The sequence below is a fragment of the Paroedura picta genome, chromosome 3, assembly GCF_049243985.1.
Source record: "Paroedura picta isolate Pp20150507F chromosome 3, Ppicta_v3.0, whole genome shotgun sequence".
NCBI classification, from domain to species: Eukaryota; Metazoa; Chordata; class Lepidosauria; order Squamata; family Gekkonidae; genus Paroedura; species Paroedura picta.
Window position 1 is genome coordinate 91,639,972 of NC_135371.1, and position 22,572 is coordinate 91,662,543.

General features: G+C 42.7%; 1 protein-coding gene across 4 annotated transcripts in view; it reads left to right on the top strand.

Annotated features, from left to right (window-relative positions):
- The window catches only part of CDKL3 (cyclin dependent kinase like 3), a 48,729-nt gene that overhangs the window by 13,095 nt on the left and 13,062 nt on the right, over window positions 1-22,572 (top strand). For all 4 annotated transcript variants that reach the window (XM_077326829.1, XM_077326831.1, XM_077326832.1 and 1 more), the window contains exons 4-8: window positions 3,807-3,985; window positions 5,028-5,140; window positions 7,134-7,273; window positions 15,206-15,294; window positions 21,392-21,545. In XM_077326829.1, coding sequence (XP_077182944.1) covers window positions 3,807-3,985; window positions 5,028-5,140; window positions 7,134-7,273; window positions 15,206-15,294; window positions 21,392-21,545 — 675 coding nt within the window. The remainder of the gene's footprint in view (window positions 1-3,806; window positions 3,986-5,027; window positions 5,141-7,133; window positions 7,274-15,205; window positions 15,295-21,391; window positions 21,546-22,572) is intronic.

Sequence of the window (22,572 nt, forward strand, 5' to 3'; positions counted from 1 at the left end):
AGACAGTTGCCTTGAAAGGACTGGCACCACCTGAGTTTTTGGTCCTGCATCAGCCCCGGCTCCAGGGGTGGGAAGAGGGGTGGCAATTCTGTTCAGGGTTCTCCCTGCGCCATCGATTCTGTGATAGGGTGTGTCAGTCTAGAGTGGGAGTCGATCTGCAGTTCTTGGCCCAGGCCTAGTGTCTGTCATGGAGACACTAGGGTACTTGCAATTTGTTGCTGGTCCCACTCATCAGGCTTGTCACACCTTCGATTTAATCTTTGACGCAGGTGTAGCATTAGATTTGCTGCCGAATAACATCATTCCATGGTCAGACCACAACACCCTGAAGGCTTGACTGAGGATATCACCCTCTTCTCGTTTGGGTGACAGACAGATTTTGGATGGATAGATCTTGACACTTTTTCATGAGTTTTCCTCAAAACTTGCTCTAGCCATCTCAGTTGCCATGATACCGAGGCCAATTTGGTTTAGTTTGGTGATACCGAGAGCCACTTTGGTGTAATGGTTAGGAGTGCAGACTTCTGATCTGGCATGCTGGGTTCGATTCTGCACCCCTCCACATGCAGCCAGCTGGGTGACCTTGGGGTCGCCACGGTACTGATAAACCTGTTGTGACCGAGCAGTGATATCAAAGCTCTCTCAGCCTCACCCACCTCACAGGGTGTCTGTTGTGGGGAGAGGAAAGGGAAGGTGACTGTAAGATGCTTTGAGCCTCCTTCGAGTAGGGAAAATTGGCATATAAGAACCAACTCTTCTTCATTTCATGGAGCACCTGCTTCTGGCAGGACCGAAGAGGGCATGGGGGGGGGTATCTCAACAGTGGCAGTCAGCATTCTGTCATGCCAGTCACTGACTAGCTCATTTAGAGAAGCACAGGGAAGCACTGGGTCCCACAGGGCATTCAGGAATCCATTTGGATCCATAAGTCTCTCTAGGTGAGCTAAAATATGCTCAGCACCCAATCGAGGAGGTGGTATTCTTAGCTGGGCCTTCAGTGCATAGTGGTCTGACCATAGAATGGGGTTAGCCATTATCAGTTCCACTTCTGCGCTGAAGATAAGATCCAGGGTATGGCCTGCTTGTTGGGTGGAGATGGTGACAAATTGTGAGAGCTCTAGTGCTGCCATAGCCAACACCAGGTCCAGTCCATTTCCAGAGGACAGCAGCTCTGTGTGGACATTAAAGTCCCACATGATTATTTATTTATGTATTTATTTTATTTATTTATAAATGTATACCATGCCTCTCACAACAATGTCGCCTCAAGATGGCTTACAAAATAAAATCATAAAAACAACACATCCCATAAAATCCCATTTAAGACAGCAATAGCATAAAACCCCATATCCCACAGTCATAAGATAGCAGTAATAATAATCTCCCCAACCCAACTCTGCTGATGCCATTTGCTGGCAGAGGCTCCTGGGAAGTGTAGTCCATGGACATCTGGAGGGCCGCAGTTTGACTACCCCTGCTCTAGGCTGATCCTGCATTGAGCAGGGGGTTGGACTACATTCCATGGGACACGTGAGAATACACTCAGGCACAGAGAGGGCTTGTAAAAGGGTGGCAGTTTGAAGAATAGATATTTTAATTGGATGGCTCCAAGAGATATATTTGGATACTTTTCATATAGTGTGGGAGCCTCTCAATTCATATTGTTTACCACCTTATGGTCCCCCATTACATCTCATGAGTGCATTTAAATATAAGTCCACTGAAGAGGACCCCAAGGGGGATTGAAATACATCTGGTTATTTTATCATTTATCCCAGTCTCTAAATGTTTTGGATTTGTGCAACAGAGCATGACATACATTGATGTTTTAAAGTTTTATATGTGCACATGTATTGTAATACATTTTTGCATTTTAATTTTTATACTTATTCTACCAGAGCCAGCTTGGTATAGTGGTTAGGAGTGCAGACTTCTAATCTGGCAAGCTGGGTTTGAATCTGCGCTCCCCCACATGGAACCAGGTGGGTGACCCTGGGCTCACCACAGCAGTGATAAAGCGACCGAGCAGTAATATGAGGGTTCTCTGAGCCTCACTTACATCACAGGGTGTCTGCTGTAGGGAGAGGAAAGGGAAGGCGAATGTAAGCCGCTTTGAGACTCCTTCAGGTAGAGAAAAGCGGCATATAAGAACCAACTCTTCTATTGCTGCTCAACCTTTTACGTTCCTAACTTGTGCACCCAGGTTGGGTTACTTTGTTCCCTCTTCTGTTATTTCATTGTGCCTGTAGATCTGCCAAAGATCAAGCTTGAAGTCTGAGGCAGGATTGGGAACCTGCACTGTATGTAATCAGCCAAAAAGAAACTAGATCCCGACTTCCAGATCCAATCAGTTTAAACTGAAACTGACCTATAGTGCACACTGGCAGGAAGATCTATTGTGTTGTACTGTATATAAGTTATGAATTTTGGAGGGGTTCTCTAGTTGAGTTTTGCCTCTTGTACCATCATGTTGAGGTCACACTAAAGAGCTGAAATTAACTCCCAGTCTCCTGATCTCTGAACCCATGGATTTAACACTGTGCTTCCCAACTGGCTGAGAGACAGAAGGATTTGTTTGTTCCTCCCCCATCATTACTGAGGTGGCACCAGTGGATATTGCTGGAAGATATGCCAAAGATGTTGGTTCCTGGCTTGGCTTTCTGGTGTGGGTGTGAAACCGCACAAGGAGATTCTTTAGGGGTAAAAATAATCTCTTTATGGAAGGTTACCACTGCAAATGCTGAAAACAATTTTGTTGAAATGTATTTATTCATTTATTTACTTTTTTCCTACCCTGCTTCTCTCCCCAATGAGGACCCAGAGTGGCTTATATTGTTCTCTTCTCTTACATGTCATCATCACTACAGCCTTATGAGGTAGGGTAGGCCAAGCTTGTTTGAATGGCCAAAGGTCCCCCCAGCACACTACCATGGGAGAGTGGGGATTTGAGCCTGGTTCTCCCAGATCTGAGCTCACCATTTGAACTACAACACAACACTGGCTGTCAAATATGAAACATATTTGTAAACTACTGTGAAGACCCAATGCTAGATTTGGCAGGCAGGACTTCAGTGGAGGACTATACAATAGAGGCAGTAGAAAACTGTGATCCAAGTCACATATTTATTCATTAATAATTTATTAGCACTTTTAAGATATTTTCTTTTTAGATTTAAAAATAGGCTCTGGGTGAGAGCTGAAATGAACTCCCAGTCTCCTGGTCTCTGAACCCACAGATTTAACACTGTGCTTCCCAACTGGCTGAGAGACAGAAAAATTTGTTTGTTCCTCCCCCTCTGAGAGGGGGATTTTATCATGTTCACCTCTAGGTCCAGTGAACACTCTGCACATTTGGGTGGAGCAGTGGGCAGGAGGTGATTTCAGGATTGTTTTAAGAACCAGCTGGCCAGCTTTTGCTGATGCAGCCTCTCTTCACAACAGGAAGAACCAATTGTTTCTGCACTTCGGGAGTTAGTAGAACTCTCTAAAAAGGTGTGATTGTAGATGGGCTACCAATTCAAGATATCCACATCTGTATCTATCTTTAGAGTATAAATCCCTTTGTTGTTCTAAACACTGAGGATGACGTTATGAACCTCTCAAGCTAAGCTCCATGATCTTTTGCACTTTCTTTAGAATTTGTCTTTAAATTCAGTTAAAGTGTTCTGATTTGTTTGTGTGAGGGCCACAACCCTTTTTTTAAAAAAGCATATCAGTATGGATGGTAATTCCCCCATTTTAATGAAACCATTTTGTCCATGTAAACAAAATTAAAAGTATTCCTTTTTTTCTTTTTTTTTGGCCAGGTCATACATCGTGATATCAAGCCAGAGAATATTTTAGTTTCACAGACTGGAATTACTAAACTTTGTGATTTTGGATTTGCTCGGACTTTAGCAGCTCCAGGTGATATTTATACTGACTATGTGGCCACAAGGTGGTACAGAGCTCCAGAGCTGGTACTGAAAGATACTACATATGGGAAGTATGCATTTTTTAAAAAGTCTTATTTTTGTCCTATGCAGGTTCACAACAGCATATATTAAGTGAACAGCTTTAATATATTCATGTTAAAATATTTTAACAAGTGTATTGAAGACTGGATGTAGTAGGGTATCCTAGAGGAACATTAGGTGGCACTCTCACACACATTAAAACCATGGCACTTGTTCTAATGGAGGAGGAGGTTGCCTATTTTATTAACTTCAATAATTCATAGAACACTGTACATAATGCTGTGCTTTCTGAGGACAAGGGCACATTTTGCATTGATTTCAGGAGGCAAGCCATCTATCTCTGAGAAAAACTGTTTTGCTGTGCTTTGAAAGCTTTCCTTAAATAGGAATCATACCACAATATGCAATGTTTTATGTTTGTAAGATTTGCTGATTTCAGAAGAATTTACTTGCACATAATGGGCAAATTCCAATTAGACCAGCTCCTCTTATGCTGGTGAAACTTCCATATTCCCAACTCTGGGAAGATAAGAAGATTCTAATAGTTATCAACTACCTTGTCAAACTCACTAATACAATATAGTTTAAATATGTGTTCTCACCTAAACTCCATGAAATCTTTGTGATACTTGTCAACCCGATACATTTATGACCAAGGTGTTGTTGGTTTATTTCTACTAGCATGCTTGCACAGAACACAGGATATTTGTCCATGGAACACAACTTTCTTGCCTCCCTCTACAGCCCAAATGGCACCATGAAAATTGTGTTCTGTGGGTGGATATCCTTCCATCCATGGAAACATTCCAGTGTGCTCAAGCCTTAAGCTGCAACACTGAAGCCATTTAGTTTGGAGCCAATTAACCATATCAGTTGTTTTGGAGGAAAAGGCTTGCTTGCTTGTGCAGATACAGTCTAACAGATCTCGCTTTGTTATTTTTGAATGTATGTACCTTCATGTTTAAATTCCTTATTAAGATATATTTTCTTAATTTAAAAGACTAGCAAGTAGGAGTTACTGTAACTTCAGGCACTGTATGGTTGAGCATTTTGTTCATTCCCTGATCTTAGACCTGTGGACATCTGGGCTTTAGGTTGTATGATCATCGAGATGGCCACTGGTAATCCCTATCTGCCTAGCAGCTCTGACCTAGACCTACTTCATAAAATTGTGACCAAAGTAGGTAGGTACTGTTGTTGATGATACTTGCAGAAAATGTTCTAGTAAGAACTTGTGTGTTGTTTCTTGTACATATGATTTTACTGCCAGCATATATCTTATTTTTTCGACTTTAAATTTTAATTGGTGTAATAGGAGATACTGCATTCATCACCTGGAAGAATTCTGTTTGCCATCAAAGTTATAGTTAAGATTTCCCATGTTGTATTACCAAAATGCTTATCTGTAGTGTATCCTGCAAGACTTGTAACTTGAGGAGTTTGTGTAACAGAAATGGAGCACAGATTCTTCTTTCATGCACCCAAATTGGAATGGAACACTCAGCCTCACATTTCTGAAGTCGCTTACTTGGAACTATTGATTTAGTCAGCATTTACTTTCAGGGCTCCAAAACCAAAAGGAGAGGGTTTCCCACAACATGTACAGCTAGCAAAATATGTGTGTGATTATTACACATGGCATCTACACATACATCTTTTCTTCTGCATGGAAGTGCTGTTTGTATAGGAAACAGTTCATATCTTCAGCATCACTGAATAGTCAGGAAATAGGAGTGGGTGACATTGATGAAAAGCCTGCAAAATAGTGCTTTTCATATCTTCAGCATCACTGAATAGTCAGGAAATAGGAGTGGGTGACATTGATGAAAAGCCTGCAAAATAGTGCTTTTCCGCCAGGCATTTGGCTGAGGCCAATAGGGCCAACCATCCGATAGGGTCCCCTGCCTAACTCTTCGCCCAGGCTTCTGCTTGAGCCATTCCCTCTCATCAAAATTGGGCCAATTATTTTGTACTTTGATCTGCTTTAACATCAGGCCCAGGGAGATGTTTTAACGGATGGAGTGATTGAAATAGTATTTTATTAGTTTAATTTTAAGTTTTAAATGTATGTGATAATTTTTTGTTGTAAACTTCCCCAAGACCTTTCTGGAGAGGGGCAGCCTAGAAATCCAGTAAATAAATAAATAATGTACATAATCATTGAGCAGTTATATAATCATGTCATCTGCTCCTAGTGTAAATAATTGCTGAAGTCACTGACATGTCTTCAACAATGGGTATGATTTAGCATTTTAGGTAAGCAAGTAGTTCCATTTGCATCCTCCAGTAATATACATTACATACTTGGCCTCTTTATTATTATACCTATTTCCAGCAGGAGATCCAGAAGGACTCACAATCAACCGGAAATTCACTCTCCTCCATGCTAGCCCATGGTTTCACTTGCAGGGATCCTATTTCCCTCCCTTGTCCACTCTTTCCAGTTTCTGTTTCATCTGTGCTCTTAGCTGCCTGTCTAATTGCTCAGTTTCTGCCACCCTCCATAACCTTCCAGTTGTCCATCTCTACTGATGGCATTATGATTAAAGCAACACAGCACAGTCCTAAGAAAGCTTTTCGGGGAGTAAGCTCCACTATCACAATAGACCTGGGAAGGATCAATTTGGTCTATTTGAGGGGTTCCCACTGTGGCGACTGTGGTCATTATGACACCCATTTATGTCTTTCTTGGCACTGTCTGGTGTTTTTAGAAACTGGGTAGGCCAAGTAGAGCTTATGTGAGGCAAGGCTTCTGATTGGTCACTGGACATCTGATTGGCTATGCAGATTTTTTTTTAAATGCTGGTTTGGCAGCAGCTGCAACCACAGCTCAAGAATCTTTACTGTTGGTCTGAAGGTAAGGTATGGCAGCCATTGCATGGTGGGCCCTGTCTCTTGCGGCTGCCATTTTGAGGCTGTGCGCAATATGCTGTGTCAATTCCAAAGCTGCCCAAGGACTCAAAATGGTTGGGGACCGTGGTCTACTCAGTGGGATTTGCTCTTAGGAAAGGATTGCATTGCAGGTAACTTAGATTTTAGCATTTGTCTTTTTAAAATCTGTTAATAAAAAAAAATCAAGATGCCAGGAGTAGTCCTAGATTTTGGCCAAATATCTATTTTGTACACATTTTTAATATAATGCCAGATATTAGATTCTGAAAACTTTTTTTCTTTTAGGAAATTTGACACCTCATCTTCAGAGTATTTTTATAAGGAGTCCAGTTTTTTCTGGGATGGTCCTTCCTGAAGTTCAGCACCCTAAATGTGCAAGAAAAAAGTATCCCAAGCTCAATGGATTACTTGCAGATATGGTTCATGTATGTCAGAAGAGGTCTGAGTATCAGCCTTACTGGTTATTATTATTTATATAATGGGCATAATTTGTAATACAGAGTTTTAAAATCAGTGCTTCATGATCTTGTGTATTTAGGACCAATGAATATGCAGATTCTTATAGCTTTTTCCCCTTCCATGGAAAAGGGCTTTTTTATTTGCTTTTAACTTTTTTAAAATTATAAGATAGAACAGATAAGAAAATATTATAAAAGGAAAGAACAAAGAACAGACACCAGAGATCTTTTGACTTAGTATTACATTACTTGGTAAATAATATTACATTATTGTAATTCATCTCTAACCGGTTTAAATCTCCTCAACTCTCTAGACCCTTTTCATTATGATATATGTACTCAGAGATCTATAGTCTTTAATCTTCAAGTCTACAGATTATTATTAAACCATTTTTCTTTTCCCTAGAAAAAAAGAACAAAACATTTCCACTATATCACATAAGTAGATATTAAATTTTTTCTGACCAAAGTAATACATTAAAAAAATCAGGAAATTCTAACAACTTAACATATAATCTTATAAGTAAGTTTGCGTTTCCCCCAGTATTATACATATTAAACTCTCACATTGTCACATATCTAAACAAAATGACTGCCATATATCTAAACAAAATGACATGTTTTTTTCCAGTTCATTATCCCTCAAATCCGACCGAATGTTCTGTTCTTTTTTTCCCTTTCTCATTCAGAGGTGGATTAAATCCATTTATATTCCACATCAAAAATTTGTAATAGATATTCATATCTCAACAGAGACAAAGTTCCTTTTTCCACTCTTATCACTTTTCCACTGGTCTTTCTTTTGAGCTAGTATTTGTTGCTCACAATCATGATGTGATGATTGTGGGACTTCTAAAAATTCCTACTCTGTTTTATATCTTTTGATGAATGTACTCACTTTCAGCATGAATCTCTGAAATGTAAAGATGACTCCCATTGAAAGGCAATCCATTTTTGTTTAAGATTATCTGTCAGGAAGGTATATTTTTTTCTTTTCTGTAAAATTCTTTGTGGAACTTCCTTTAAAATTATCACTTCCTTACCATCAAATTTCATCTTGAAATATTGTTGCAGGATTCTATCTCTAGTAGATTTCCTCACAAAGTGGACCAAAGTATCTTTTGGAACTTTTTTCATTATTGCATATCTGGGGCCATTCTGCACCTCTAAAAACATAGCGTTAAGCAACTGCAATTGGTTAACAGTATAAAAAACCACGCCCCCCGCTATTTCTCACCTCCTCAGTCTCTCGCTTTCTTCTCTCGCTTTCTGACGCTTCCAGGCACTCTGTATGTCTGATTAAAATGGCTGCAGAGAGGGACTCGCAATACCAGTGAGTGTCCCCCTGCCAGTCAATCATGGCAGCCAGCCAATCAGTTTTCTCCTAGGTTTAAAGGGAAAGTGATATTTTTTTAAAAGTAAAACTTCTCCATTGCTATGCCAATCATACAATCATAGATGCATAGTGCATACTTTAATGCCAGCACATTTTGGAAGTTTGATACTTGAAGATGAACATAAGCAATTTTCCCCAATTCTTTTTTTTTGGGGGGGGGGGTGGAGAGGCATGCTTTGTGTGCCAACTAGTGGGTGGGAATTTATTTTGTTCTGCTTCTATGGAGCAACATGTATTCATTGCTTCAGGCAGCTTGCTACAAAAATAACCCCCATTCCAGAGAGAAGGGAAAAGGAGGCGGGCACAAGGACGGGTGCTGGAGATGGAGATCACGCTACTTCTGGCCCTTTGGTTACGCACAGCCATTTTGCTAGTGGTTGTTGGTTGCTCTCCTCCCACTCATGCAATACAGTTGGTTGCTCTCCTCCCACTCACGCAGCTAGCATTTTAAAATGGAGGATGTAGCTGCCGGTTTGCTGCTGGAACGCTAGATGCTGATGACGTCGTGTAAAATGTAAAACGGAAAAAAAAAGCGTCTGCAAGAGGTAACCCTTTCACTTCATTTTCTGGGTGTGGAATGGCTCCTTTAGTTCACTCTGTAGACAGAATCTACTTCTATTGGTATATCTTATTCCAGAAGGTAAGGAGTTCTATAAGCACATTAACTACTCTTTGTCTTATGTATTCTCCCTATATATATCTATAATATTTCTCAATCTTAAGCAATGTTCCTTCAGTTTAAGTTCCAAAAGAGCCAAGTTATCTATATGTCTATGTTGGCCTCATCCACCTTTGTTTCTAATGTTAGGTATTTCTTTCTGACAAACTGGATCTCTGAAAAACTATTTATAGATTTCTCCAATTTCTTGATTTCTTGCTTCACTGCTAAATGTTGATTGTTTATTAATTGATGACTGGTATTCCATTTACATAGTCTCTGATCCAATTCTGGTCCATGTATCAAGAATTTCTGAAAATAGTCCATACTTGAATTTACTGGTGTTCATTCAATCTTGGTGGCCATTTTAGGAGCCATCTTTTCCCATACACACACACACCTCTGTAATATTTTCAGTGGCCACTATATAGTAATGTTATATCACAAATAAATTTAGCTGAGTGCCAATAGTTAAAAGCTTATTTTCATTTACATTCCGAAGTATATAACAGCAATTTTTCATAGTATTTAATTTAAAAATGCTTTACCATATATAAACTTAATTAAAGAGAGTATCCTTCCAAATATTTTAGGGTTTTTTTTTTGCAAAAGACAACTTTTCTTTTTGCTTAGTGGTCTGCTCTCCCCTTTCATCACTTTTTCAAGTAGCAGTTGATGTTAACTTTCCATTTCTGTGTATGCCCAACTGGATAGGAGGGATAATTTCAAACTCCTTTTGAATGTCTGTTCTCTGAAGAAAGCAGGAAAACAGCTGAAGTTACATGTTTCTCAGCAGTGAGCTCACTCTTTCAAGCTCAGAGAATGTCTCCATTGCTCCCATTGACTTTCTGGCAGCAGGTACCAAAGACTTCTCTTGCAAGCAAAGTGGAAGAAATGCTGTTCATTTTTACCCTTACCATGGACAATAAACATTTGGAAACCCTTTAGATATTGGGTTTTCCAGTTGCACCAGCCGGAGACATGCAGAATTACATCCTGCAGCCCTTGCCCTTGGTGGGTAGGACCAGAAAAATGTTTTACTGAATGAGATATCTTTTCAGCCTCAGTGAGGTACCCATATATATCCATGAAAATTCATAGCTTTTTGATCTCATATAGAGTTTCTAATTTGTCCCCTGTACCAATATGGCACAGTAGAAGGGCCAAGGACCCACCCAGGGTTATGACAAAAATTGATATTGTGATTGACAGAATTCAAAAATCTCAGATCTCCCCCTTCTCCCCCAGTAGTTTGAATATTCGTTGGCAAGAACAGGCCTGTTAAATAATTGTTTGTCTTGTCAATTTTATTAATACATTTATGAAAAGGAAACGCCTGGAAAAGAAGGAACAAAATTCTTGTTTTTGTTTTAGAAAGAATGGGTGTGATTTGAAACAAAACTGCACAATGTATGCTGGCCTTCTTTCCAAGACAGGGCAATAAGGAGCGTTCCATTCTGCCCTGACCTGATGCCTAGGATTTTCCAACCTATATTTTTATTGAAAATAAAATAAAAAAACATTTATGTATATAAAAATTATATATCACAGAGTATAAAAAAAGAGGGAGCATTTCTCAACACCCCTTTCATTATAGTTTTTAAAACTCTGTCCATATAATACAATAATACTTACTTTTGTTGGGATAACTAATCTGTTTTTCATATACATTATTGGTTTCATCTTTACTACATATTTGGTATTGCTTATTTTTGCCACTTCTACCTACTCACTGTAACTTTTAACAAACAGGTAATCAGAGTATAGAAAGAAAATCAATTATATTAATCATAATAAGAAAGTAGAAGACATTGCTGCTCATTATCTACTTCCTTATATTACATTTAAAACTTATTCTCATTGTGCTTCTACATTATGATACATTTATATACAATTTTTAAAAATTGTTTCTCATTCTAAATTTATCTCCTGCTTGCATAATACATACTCCATTTCTCCATGGATTTTATGATTGAACTGTTTTTCAAATAACTTGTTAATTTCACCATTACTGAAAACTCAGCCAGTTTATTTCCCCATTTTTCTAGGCATTGACAGACATGTAGTTTCCATTTTGACGCACAAATCATTTTGGCTGCTGTCACCATGTATTTGAATATCTCTTCCAGAATTTTTGGTAATTCATTAGGCCCTCCTCACGGGGAGACCCTTCCCACATTTTCCCTCTGCCCTGTCAAGGAGTTTTGCCTCCTGACAAGACTGCAAGGGAAAACAAGCTGAACTTCTCCCTCTGCTCTCTGGCTTGTCAATCACAGCAAGCCACCAATTACAGCACAGCTGTTATCTTGTGGACTGAAACTTTCTCCCCCACCAGCCCCGAAATAATTTTTTTTAAAAGTCACTTCCGCATTTCTATGCAGTAATGCCACAACACAGATGCATCTTTTATAAAATCAACTATTCTGTGTTGCTTTGGAGAAACCCCAGAATAATACAGCACCCCACCTTTGGGATTTGTATTTTTTTTTTTTTGCACTTTATTTCTGTCTGGATGGATTTCTAAGATGCTGCACATTGTTCCTGAAGCCCAAGAAGATGTTTTGTGCTAATGGCTGGCTTTAAAACAAGCTGCTAAGACCTCTGTAATGATTGGCAGAAGGCAGTCAGATCACCCGCCACCCTCCTTTCCCATCTCCAGAAGATACAAACGGGACTGTTTTTGCATGCCTGAGTTGTGAGATGGCTGGGCAGCTAACTGAAGCCCAAAATACATTTTGTGCTAATGGTAGGCTAATCGTTTTATTCCTCGTGTCTGTATCATGAAAAGCTTCTATTGGGGACATAAGTGGAGAGTCTGAAGGGCTCCAAACCTATTTCTTGAAGGCTGGAAAGGGTTGGCATAGTATTGTCACTTCTGACCAGCAACGCGCCCTCCTCCTGATCCTGCTTCAGCATTAATATGTCCTTCATCCAAGCAAGAACTGATGTACGAGTGCCAGGGATGTTAGAAGACAGGTTAGAGATCAGGGTATTTTCATTTGGTGTGATCTGTCTTGATTGTTCTGCTTATGCGCGACACACAGGCTGGATTATGGCAGAGGCCTTTGCTACTCTTCTTGGATCTTGATGTTTTGATAGACACAAAACCACCTTTCTGTGCCTTTGCAGGCAGTTGGCTGGATAAGATGCACACACACACATAAGTGCATTCACCATTTATTCCCTCATATCAAGAAATGAATGGCTAGAGCAGTCGGTTAAAAAAGAGAAAAACACAAATTCCAATCATTTTCACAGAAGTTTTAGAACAATATATCAATGCTAATCAATGAAATCTTTAGCTGGAAGAACATTAATTTCATAAAGTATAATAAGCGAATTTTCTCCCTTGTCAGCAGCTCTTTCAGCATCCACATCATTCTCTGCATGTTATCTTGCATAAGTTGCTTTCAAGTGGAACCTACCCATTAGCATCTTTCATCAGCATTAGCGATCTTTTATGAGATTTTTTTTGTACAAAGGAAAATGGGATTTAATAGCTTTATTGAGAAGCCACTAACCATCAAGAAGGGTTGTTCTTTATTTTGAAATGGCTTTATCAAGCAGGACACATCAGAAATGAAATTCTTAACAGTGGTGTGACTGAATTTACAAATGTAACTGTTTACATTCCAGTTACAAGAATAGCACTTGTTTTGTTTTGAGGAGGGGTACATAGCTGTATTGTGCTGATGCAATCCTTCTCCAGTGCAAATGTAGCTGGGTTTTTTTGTATCCTGTGTTTTGTTACCTAAGGATTTTCAAAGCAGCTTACAATTGCCTACTGTTCCTTTCCCTACAACAGACACCCTGTGAGGTAGGTGAGGCTGAGAGAGCTCTAAGTGAACTGTAACTGGCCCAAGATCACCCAGCTGGCTGGATGTGGAGAAGTGGGGAATCAAACCTGTCCAGATTAGAGACCACTGCTCTTAACCACTATGCCATGCTGGCTCAAGCCCTGCCAGGCCTACCTGGGGGTTGGGGTATCAGTTTCATGCTCAACTACAGAAGCAACTGCGATTTAGTGAAGAGGCCACTTTAGACCATATTACACCACAGTGCTATGGGATCGGTGCACTTGACCAGGGAGCTACTGCACCTGCTGAAACTGGTCACACCAACTTTAGCAGCCACTGTTGTATGACTGCTGAGGTTCTGGTATCCTGGCTCCAAGATATGGTAGGGATCAGCTGCCTGAGCTGGCACTGGAAGCTCCATTTAAATCTTGAAGCATAAAATATCAGCCAAGTCATAACGTAATCAAATGGGTAACATTGACTGGGTGTAATAAATCAGTCAGTGTCTATATTCCAGTGTCATGTTGGATTCCCCTTTATTGGTCCTTGCACTATCCTAATTACAGTAGATATCTTCCTGTCAGTTTTCTCTGTTGCACTCCTGAAAATCATATGTTATAAACATGCTTCCAGGCAGAGACTCTGTATATCAGATCTTGGCTTGAGATATTTGAATAACAAATCACGTACAGATTAAAGACGGAAGCTCGACAAAGTAATGCATCATTTAACGGCAATGCTAGGCACTCTTGTAACAAGGTGTAACACACTACTATCATTCATATTTGACCAAAAGTCTAAAGTGCTTGATTCAGCAAGAAATAATGAGGCTTGCAATAATAAATGATTGTTACAGCTATCCTCTCGTTAGCACTAATAGACATGCTTTCAAGGAAATGAAGGCTCTTGTTCAGTCCATGAAAGGTTCATGGAGCCAAGGCTTCTCTAAGTGGCTGAATGGTAAAATTCATCAGCCAAATGATGCCTTTGGCCATAAATGATCATGTCAGGACAACATCAGTGTGCTTTTTGGTCGCATTCTGTTACATCTAAACCACTGCTGCCCATACCACCAGATAATACTATACTAATACTCCTTAAATATTTGTGAATCAACAAGGAATTATTATATAACTAGAAATTAAGCCCGCTGTATCCGAAATACAGCGGGTGCTAGTGGGCAGTGGGTGGTTGTGGAAGGCCCCCCTGGCGGGCCCCTCCCCCCTCCCGGGCCCCGCACTCTCTCCCCCGACTCATTTCCCCCTGCACACACAGGCCAGGCCCCCCCAACCCCTCCCGGCTTCAGCGGGGGGCTTGGAGCCCCACGCTGAAGGCTTGTCCGCCACCTCACCCTTCCCGGCTGCTCCACCCCACCCACCCCCTCCCGGCTTCAGCACAGGGCTCTGAGACCCACGCTGAAGGCTGCTCTGCCCCACCCAACCTCTCCCAGCTTCAGTGGGGGACTTGGAACTTCCCCCACCCCTCCCGAGCAAGCTGGCCAGCTTTGTGGCCGGGGAAGGAGCAGGGCCGGCGCGTCTGCGATGTGCTGGCCCAGCTCCTTCCCCGGCCACGAAGGGCCCCTACCCTGCCCAGGCTCTCTCCCCTCCCTGCCGAGCTTTGGGGCTTCGCAGTCAGGGAAGGAGCTGGGCCAGTGCACCTGCGACACGCTGGCCCAACTCCTTGCCCGGCCGCGAAGCTGTCTCCGTCCCCCTCCCGGCCCAGGCTCTGCCCCCCCGGCTCAGCTTCCCAGTTTTGCGGACAGGGAAGAAGCTGGGATGGCGTGTCAATGATGCGCTGGCCCAGTTCCTGGGGCGGCCGCAAAGGCCTCTCCCCCCCTCGGGCCAGCTTCCCTGGGGCTCTGGGCCTAGCTCGCATCTCGCTTTGCGCCTCCCAATTGGTCAGTCCTGGGGCAAGGGGCCAATCAGCAACCGCTCTGCGAAGCGGTTACAGATTACTTCATAATATATCATTCCAAATTTTAATCTGTGAATTTTACGATGTACGATTGCAGAAATCTTGTGTTCTAAACAAATCCCATCGTTTTCCAGGCTTGTTTGCAAATGGACCCTGCAGATAGGATTTCTTCTGCTGATTTGCTGCAGCATGAATATTTCACCAGAGATGGGTTTGTTGAAAAGTAAGCATTTGGTATCTGGTTTCAGAAGTCAATTTGAAATCCTTTCAAGATCATTGGCTTTTTGCATGATAAATGTACTGTTTTGTTGAGCGATCAAAACATCATCTAGGTCAGGGGTGGCCAAACTGGCTCTCCAGATGTCCATGGACTACAATTACTATGAATCCCTGCCAGCATGATAACTGTAGTCCATGGACATCTGGGGTGCCACAGTTTGTCCACCCCTGATTTAAGAGTGCATATTCTCTCCATTGATTTTTTTTTTTAAAGTCTTGGTCTGATATAGTGATTAGAGTGTTGGACTAAGATAGTATTGCCAGGTCCCTCATGGCAACTGGTGGGGGATGGGGTGACTTACCAGGAGTGGGAGGGAGGCCCAGGTGATTATGTCAGCGATGCGGCTATGTTCATTCTGGCATGCAGCAGAAGTGACATCATCACACTGCAACACTATGAATGAAATCACTTCCAGGGTGTATTGGAAGTGGTGTTACCACATTGTTGTCAACATCATCTGGGTTTTCCTTATTCTCCTGGTAAGTTTTCCTACCAGTCAGCTGGGCAGTGGTGTGGGGAGGCCTTGGCCCTGCCTTCACAATGGCAAGGTAGGGTTGTCTGGAAACCCTAAGCTAAGATCTAGGAGACTTAGGTTTAAGCATCCACTTTACATTAAACTTCCTGGATGGCATTGGTCTAGTAGCTCTCTCACTCTCTCAGCCTCATAGGGTTTTTGTGAGGATAAAGTGGAGAAGGGAGGCCCACATATGCCCCCAAGTGAGATTGGGACAAATCTTATGAGATACAGTGGTTGACAGGATATTGTGTGGCAGCTTTCCCATACAAGTTGTGGGTTTGAGCCCTAGTTAGCATTTTGTAGAGGGGAAACCAGAAAAGTGATTGTTCTAGTGCACTGATTACTCTTTCTGATTGAAAAGTAAAATTTCACCCTTGCTTGGAAGGACATTTCAAGTCAATGTATTTAAATCATGCTATAATGTAATATTGCCCTGACCTGGATAGCCCAGACTACCCCGATCTCCTCAGATCTCAGAACCTAAGCAGGGTCAGCCCTAGTTAGTACTTAGATAAGAGGCCACCAAAGAATACCACGGTTGCTATTGGAGGTGGGCACGAACCTGGAAAATGGAAGTTCACTGGATTTTGTGGGTGGTCGCAGGTTTGTGGGGGTGGGGGTGGGGAATGTCTCAAACCCTGCACATGCATGGACACCCTCCCCTCCATGTTCATGAACCTTTGGGTTTCCTTGAGTTTGTTAAGTGTAGCTGTTTCCTAGGTGCTTTATATATGAAATTCACTGTGGAGCCCCCTGAGTGTATCACCTCATTATGAACATGGTTACTGGGACTTGTCCAGTGTCCACTCTTCTCCCCTTTCGCCTTGAGAAGTGGCCATCCACCCACTTACCTTGCCATGTCAGTTTTATTTTGTTAGTTTAATGTTATTTTCCCAAAGTTGTTCCCATTCATTTAACATTACTTTTGGCTGAAATTCTACATCCAGCATGTCATAGTTTTAGAGAGGAGCAAGGTTTCATATTCAGATCATCAGCTTCTTGTTGCAAAATTTAGGCTTAAATTGAAGAAAGTAGGGAAAAGCACTAGGCCACTCAGGTATGAACTAAATCATATTCCCGATGAATATACAGTAGAGGTGACAAATAGATTTAAGGAATTAGATCTGATAGACAGAGTGCCTGAAGAACTATGGATGGAGGTTCGCAACATTGTACAAGAGGTAGCAACTAAAACCATCCCAAAGAAAAAGAAATGTAAGAAATCAAAATGGCTATCTGAGGAAGCTTTACAAATAGCTAAGGAGAGAAGGGAAGTGAAAGGCAAGGGAGAAAGAGAAAGATACACCCAATTGAATGCAGAATTCCAGAGAAAAGCTAGAAGAGATAATGCCTTCTTAAATGAACAGTGCAAACAAATAGAAGAAAACAATAGAATGGGGAGGACCAGAGATCTTTTCAAGAAAATTGGAGATATGAAGAGAACGTTTCATGCAAAGATGGGTATAATAAGGGACCAAAATGGTAGGGACCTCACAGAAGCAGATGAGATTTTAAAAGGTGGCAAAATTATACAGAAGAACTATACAAGAGCAAGCTTAACTTCCCTGATAACCACAGTGGGGTAGTTACTGACCTGGAGCCAGACATCCTGGATTGTGAAGTCAAATGGGCCTGAGGAAGTCTGAGCAACAATAAAGCTAGTGGTGGTGACAGCATTCCAGTTGAACTATTCAAAATCTTAAAAGATGTTGCCGTAAAAGTGCTACACTCAATATGCCAGCAAATTTGGAAAACTCAACAATGGCCACAGGATTGGAAAAGGTCAGTTTACGTTCCAATCCCAAAGAAGGGCAATGCCAAAGAATGTTCAAACTACCGCACCATTGCACTCATTTCTCATGCTAGCAAAGTTATGCTCAAAATCCTACAAGCTAGGCTCCAGCAATATGTGGACTGAGAACTTCCAGAAGTACAGGCAGGATTTCGAAGAGGTAGAGGAACTAGAGATCAAATTGCCAACATACGCTGGATCATGGAGAAAGCTAGGGAGTTCCAGAAGAACATCTACTTCTGCTTCGTTGACTATGCTAAAGCCTTTGATTGTGTGGAGCACAACAAATTGTGGCAAGTTCTTAAAGAGATGGGAATACCAGAGCATCTTATTTGTCTCTTGAGAAACTTATATATGCAGGTCAAGAAGCAACAGTGAGAACCGAACATGGAATCACTGATTGGTTCAAAATTGAGAAAGGAGTTCAGCAAGTTCACCTTGCCTACTTGTATGCAGAGCACATCATGAGAAAGGCAGGATTAGAGGAGTCACAAATTGGGATCAAGATTGCAGGGAGAAATATCAACAACCTCAGATATGCAGATGATACCACTCTAATGGCAGAAAGTGAAGAGGAACTAAAGAGCCTGTTGATGTGGGTGAAGGAGGAGAGTGCAAAAGTTGGATTGAAACTCAACATCAAGAAAACAAAGATCATGGCATCCGGCCCTCTCAATCCCTGGCAAATAGATGGGGAAGAAATGGAGATAGTGACAGATTTTATTTTCCTGGGCTCCAAGATCACTGCAGATGGGGACTGCAGCAAAGAAATTAAAAGACGCTTGCTCCTGGGGAGGAAAGCTATAGCAAATCTAGACACCATCCTAAAAAGCAGAGACATCACCCTGCCAACAAAAGTGCGTTTAGTCAAGGCTATGGTATTAGCCGTTGCAATGTATGGCTGTGAAAGTTGGACCATAAGGAAGGCCGAGCGACAAAGAATTGAGGCTTTTGAACTCTGGTGCTGGAGAAGACTCTTCCGAGTCCCTTGGACTGCAAGGAGAACAAACCGGTCAGTCCTAGAGGAGATCAGCCCTGCCTGCTCCTTAGAAGGCCAGATCCTGAAGATGAAACTCAAATACTTTGGCCACCTCATGAGAAGGAAGGATTCCTGGAGAAGAGTCTAATGCTGGGAGTGATCGAGGGCAAAAGAAGAAGGGGACAATAGAGAATGAGGTAGCCGGATGGAGTCACTGAAGCAGTAGGTGCAAACTTAAATGGACTCCGGGGAATGGTAGAGGACAGGAAGGCCTGGAGGATCATTGTCCATGGGGTCGCGATGGGTCGGACACGACTTCGCACCTAACAACAACAACAAAGGTTTCATATGGATTTAATGGATGATGACTGAAATGGGCGCCAGTAGCCCCCATGGAGGCCAAGTAGTGCCTATACATATGACCATGAGGGTCCACAAGCTTGGATGGGTCTGGATGGGGTGTAGCTCCCAACACGCTCCCTGAGTCCTGGGTCAGGTGCTCTGACTTCCCACCTATCTACCTACCAACCTAACCAACTTTCTACCTGCCTACCTACCTACCTACCCAACTGTTTACCTGCCCATCTACACCACCATCTATCCACCTGCCTAACACCTGCTGAGCGCAACTACGTACGAGCACCAGACCCAGAGCCCAGGGAGTACAGTGACAGCTAAAGCACATCCTCGCCCCTGCAAGCTTGTGGACCCTCCTGGTCATCCCCTGCTATGCAGGCAGGCCCTCCGGATCCATTGTGCTTAGGACACAGTGGCCCCCTCTCCCCAGGAGTTGTCACAATGAACTCCAGGGCATGACTGGCAGCCAGGTAGCCAAGCAAAGGCAGGGATACCTAACTGCCTCTGGATGCCGAGGTGTGGCTGGGTATGTTTTTAGCCTCTCCTGTGGGAGGGGGAAGCCATGGCTCAATCCTAACACCACTCTGCCACTTCTACTGCCCCTCCATGCGGCATCTCCAGAAGTTTAATCCCCAGTAACAGAGGTTGCAAACTATTATTCATTGTGGCCAAATTTACCATTGTAGCTTACAGCCCCACTCTCCCGTCCCGACACTCTACTTTGAACACAACCATAGTAGACTTATTTTTCCATTGGGAGTGTTGGGTGATCCATGGACCGGTACCGGTCTCAGGACTGGGGGTTGGGGACAGCTGGCCTAGAGGGTATAAGCCCGGGGGTGACCCACAGCTGACAACCCCGGTCATCCGCCCGGCCTCAACCAAACGCCTGACAGAAGAGCTCTGTCTTGTAGGTCCTGCAGAACCTAGAGAGTTCCATCAGTGCCCTCAGCTCTTCCAGGAACTCATTCCACCAGGTTGGGGCCAGGACCAGACAAACATCCTGGGGGCCCAGGACAGCCAGCGCATTCATACCCACAGAGTGAAGAGCCCTGTGGGGGGCCTAAGCAGATAAGCGGTTCCTCAGATAAGTAGGACCCAGGCTGTGTATAGCCTTAAAGGTCAAAACCAAAACCTTGAACGTGATCCCGAAGTAAGCTGGTGATGCAGCACCAGCGGAATATGGGCCCTCCAAGATGTCTGAGTGAGGATACTCGCAGCTGCATATTGTACCAGTTGCAGTTTCTGGGTCAAAGACAAGGGTAGGCCCACAAAGAGCAAGTTACAGAAGTCTAATCTGGAATTGCCTGTTGTATGGATCTTTGTGGCCAAGTGTTTTCAGGTAGGGTGCTAGTAGCTGTGCTAGGTGCAAATGGAGAAATGCCGTTTGGGTTACTTTTGTGATCTGCGCCTCCATTGAAAGGGAGGCTTCAAAGATCACCCCAAAATTTCTGGCAACTGGTACAGATGTCAGTTGCACCCCGTCCAGGCAGAGGAGACGTGCTTCCTGATCCTGCCCCCTTCTACACAGCCTCAGGACCTCCGTCTTGGGGGGTTTGAGTTTCAGATGACTCTTCCTGAGCCATCTAGCCACTGCTTCCAAAAAACTGGCAAATGTTTCCAGACCGGAGTCCAGCCAGCCATCCATTTGGAGGTAGAGCTGGGTGTCATCTGCATATGGATGAACATCCCAGCCCAAAGCCCTGGATCAGCTGGGCTAGAGGGCACATATAGATTTTTTAAAGTGTGGGGGATAGTATCAGCCCCTGTGATACTCCACATGGGAGCACAAAGGGGCTAGACAACTCCCCACTGCAACCCTCTAAGTCTGGTTCCGAAGAAAGGAGACCAGCCATTTCAGCGCAGTCCCTCTAATCCTGGGCCTGGTGAGTCGGTGGACCAACAACTCATACACGACCACATCAAATGCAGCCAATAGATCTAAAAGCATGAGGATGGCCAAACTGCCCTGGTCCAGCTGGTGCCACATATCATCCATCAGGGCGACCAGCGCAGTCCCCACCCTGTGGCCAGGATGAAAGCCAGACTTGTATGGATCTAGGGCCAATGAGGTTGAGACTTGGGAAGGTTGTTTTGCTGGGTCAACTGATCCACTAGGTGCAAGTTTCAGGCTCTTGTCTGAATACTCAAGTATCAGAACGGAAGCCTAAAAGCATTATCCTAGAGGGGACCTGACCAGGCCGGCCTGCAGGGCAGCCTGTAAGCTCAATTTGCACGATTTGTTTAGAAAGTGGTGGTCTTGATGATGATGACTTATAGTGAGGGATGGGTGTGAATGGATGGGCTTGGTTATGCAATGCACTTGTATTTCTAGAAGGAGTCAAACTAGATTACCTTGGCTTAGATATGTGTCTGATGTAAATATGTTTTTCAGATTTTTACCAGAACTGAATGCCAAGTTACTACAAGAAACAAAACTGAGTTGTCTGTCCAAGTTCAGAGACAGCAACAAAGAGACTGAACAACTCAAAGATGAAAAAAGAGCAGCTCATATTAATGTGCCTCAAAATGGCCCAGTTGTTGGGAAGGTAAAAACAATTGCCTTTTTTTGTATTTTTTAAAAATAGTGCAAAGATTTAGGTTAGAAATACAGCACCCTAAACTCATTAGTATTGGCATAGCTGCTATAGACACCCACATGCATCTAATTATTGTCTGTTATTAATTACCTGGATATTTTGCTGAACTGGGACAAAAGGTTTTAGTGGTAATTCCTGCTTATTTCAGTGGAACATGCTTAGAAAGAGGCTTTCCTGTTCACATTGTAGAAGAAGGTACAAGGTTTTTGTGCATCCAAGTTTCCTTCTCTGTGGTGGTTGAATAACTCTCTTTTGTGGGAAATTAACTGGTTACACTGGAGTCCTCAGGAGCTCTGGTCTGGAGGTGATGTCCTTATGCTGAGAATATGGGAGGTCAAGCTAATTTTCTATGTAGCGATGATGCTTCGGCAATCCCGGAGGAGGTTTAGGATAGGCTTTACAATGAGTATTCGAATCCTGGTAAAATAATGAATGATAAAGCTGTGCTTAGCAGAATTTTCAGTGCTCCAGGATGGGTATATCAACATAGAAGCTATGATCAGAATACATGGCAGGTTGTTTTTGTGCAGCAATTTAGCTTCCTTTGGGAATACAAAGATGTTCCTCTCTGGAAACGATGCCTGTCTGTAAGCCCCCTGCTACCTTCACTGCTTGTTAGCCAGTCCTGACTTTTGGGAAGGCTTCTGTGTATAGATGAGGCTGGGGTTAGCAAGGTAGATCCACGCCCCCCCCTCCAGGTACGAGTATCCAGGTATGAGTATCTATCTTACCTCCTTCCCCTCCTCTAATAGCAGGGGGTGGGGAGGGGTTTTCCGCCATGTTGGGGATTATGTTTTTAACTGGGGTTTTTAGTGGGGATTTTATGACATGTAACCCGCTATGAGTCAATTCAGGAGTGACGGGAAATAAATCTAATAATAATAATAATAATAATAATAATAATAATAATAATAATAATAATAATAATTGTTGGCACCATGATCTGAATGTGGCCAGGCAATCTCCAACAACTGAA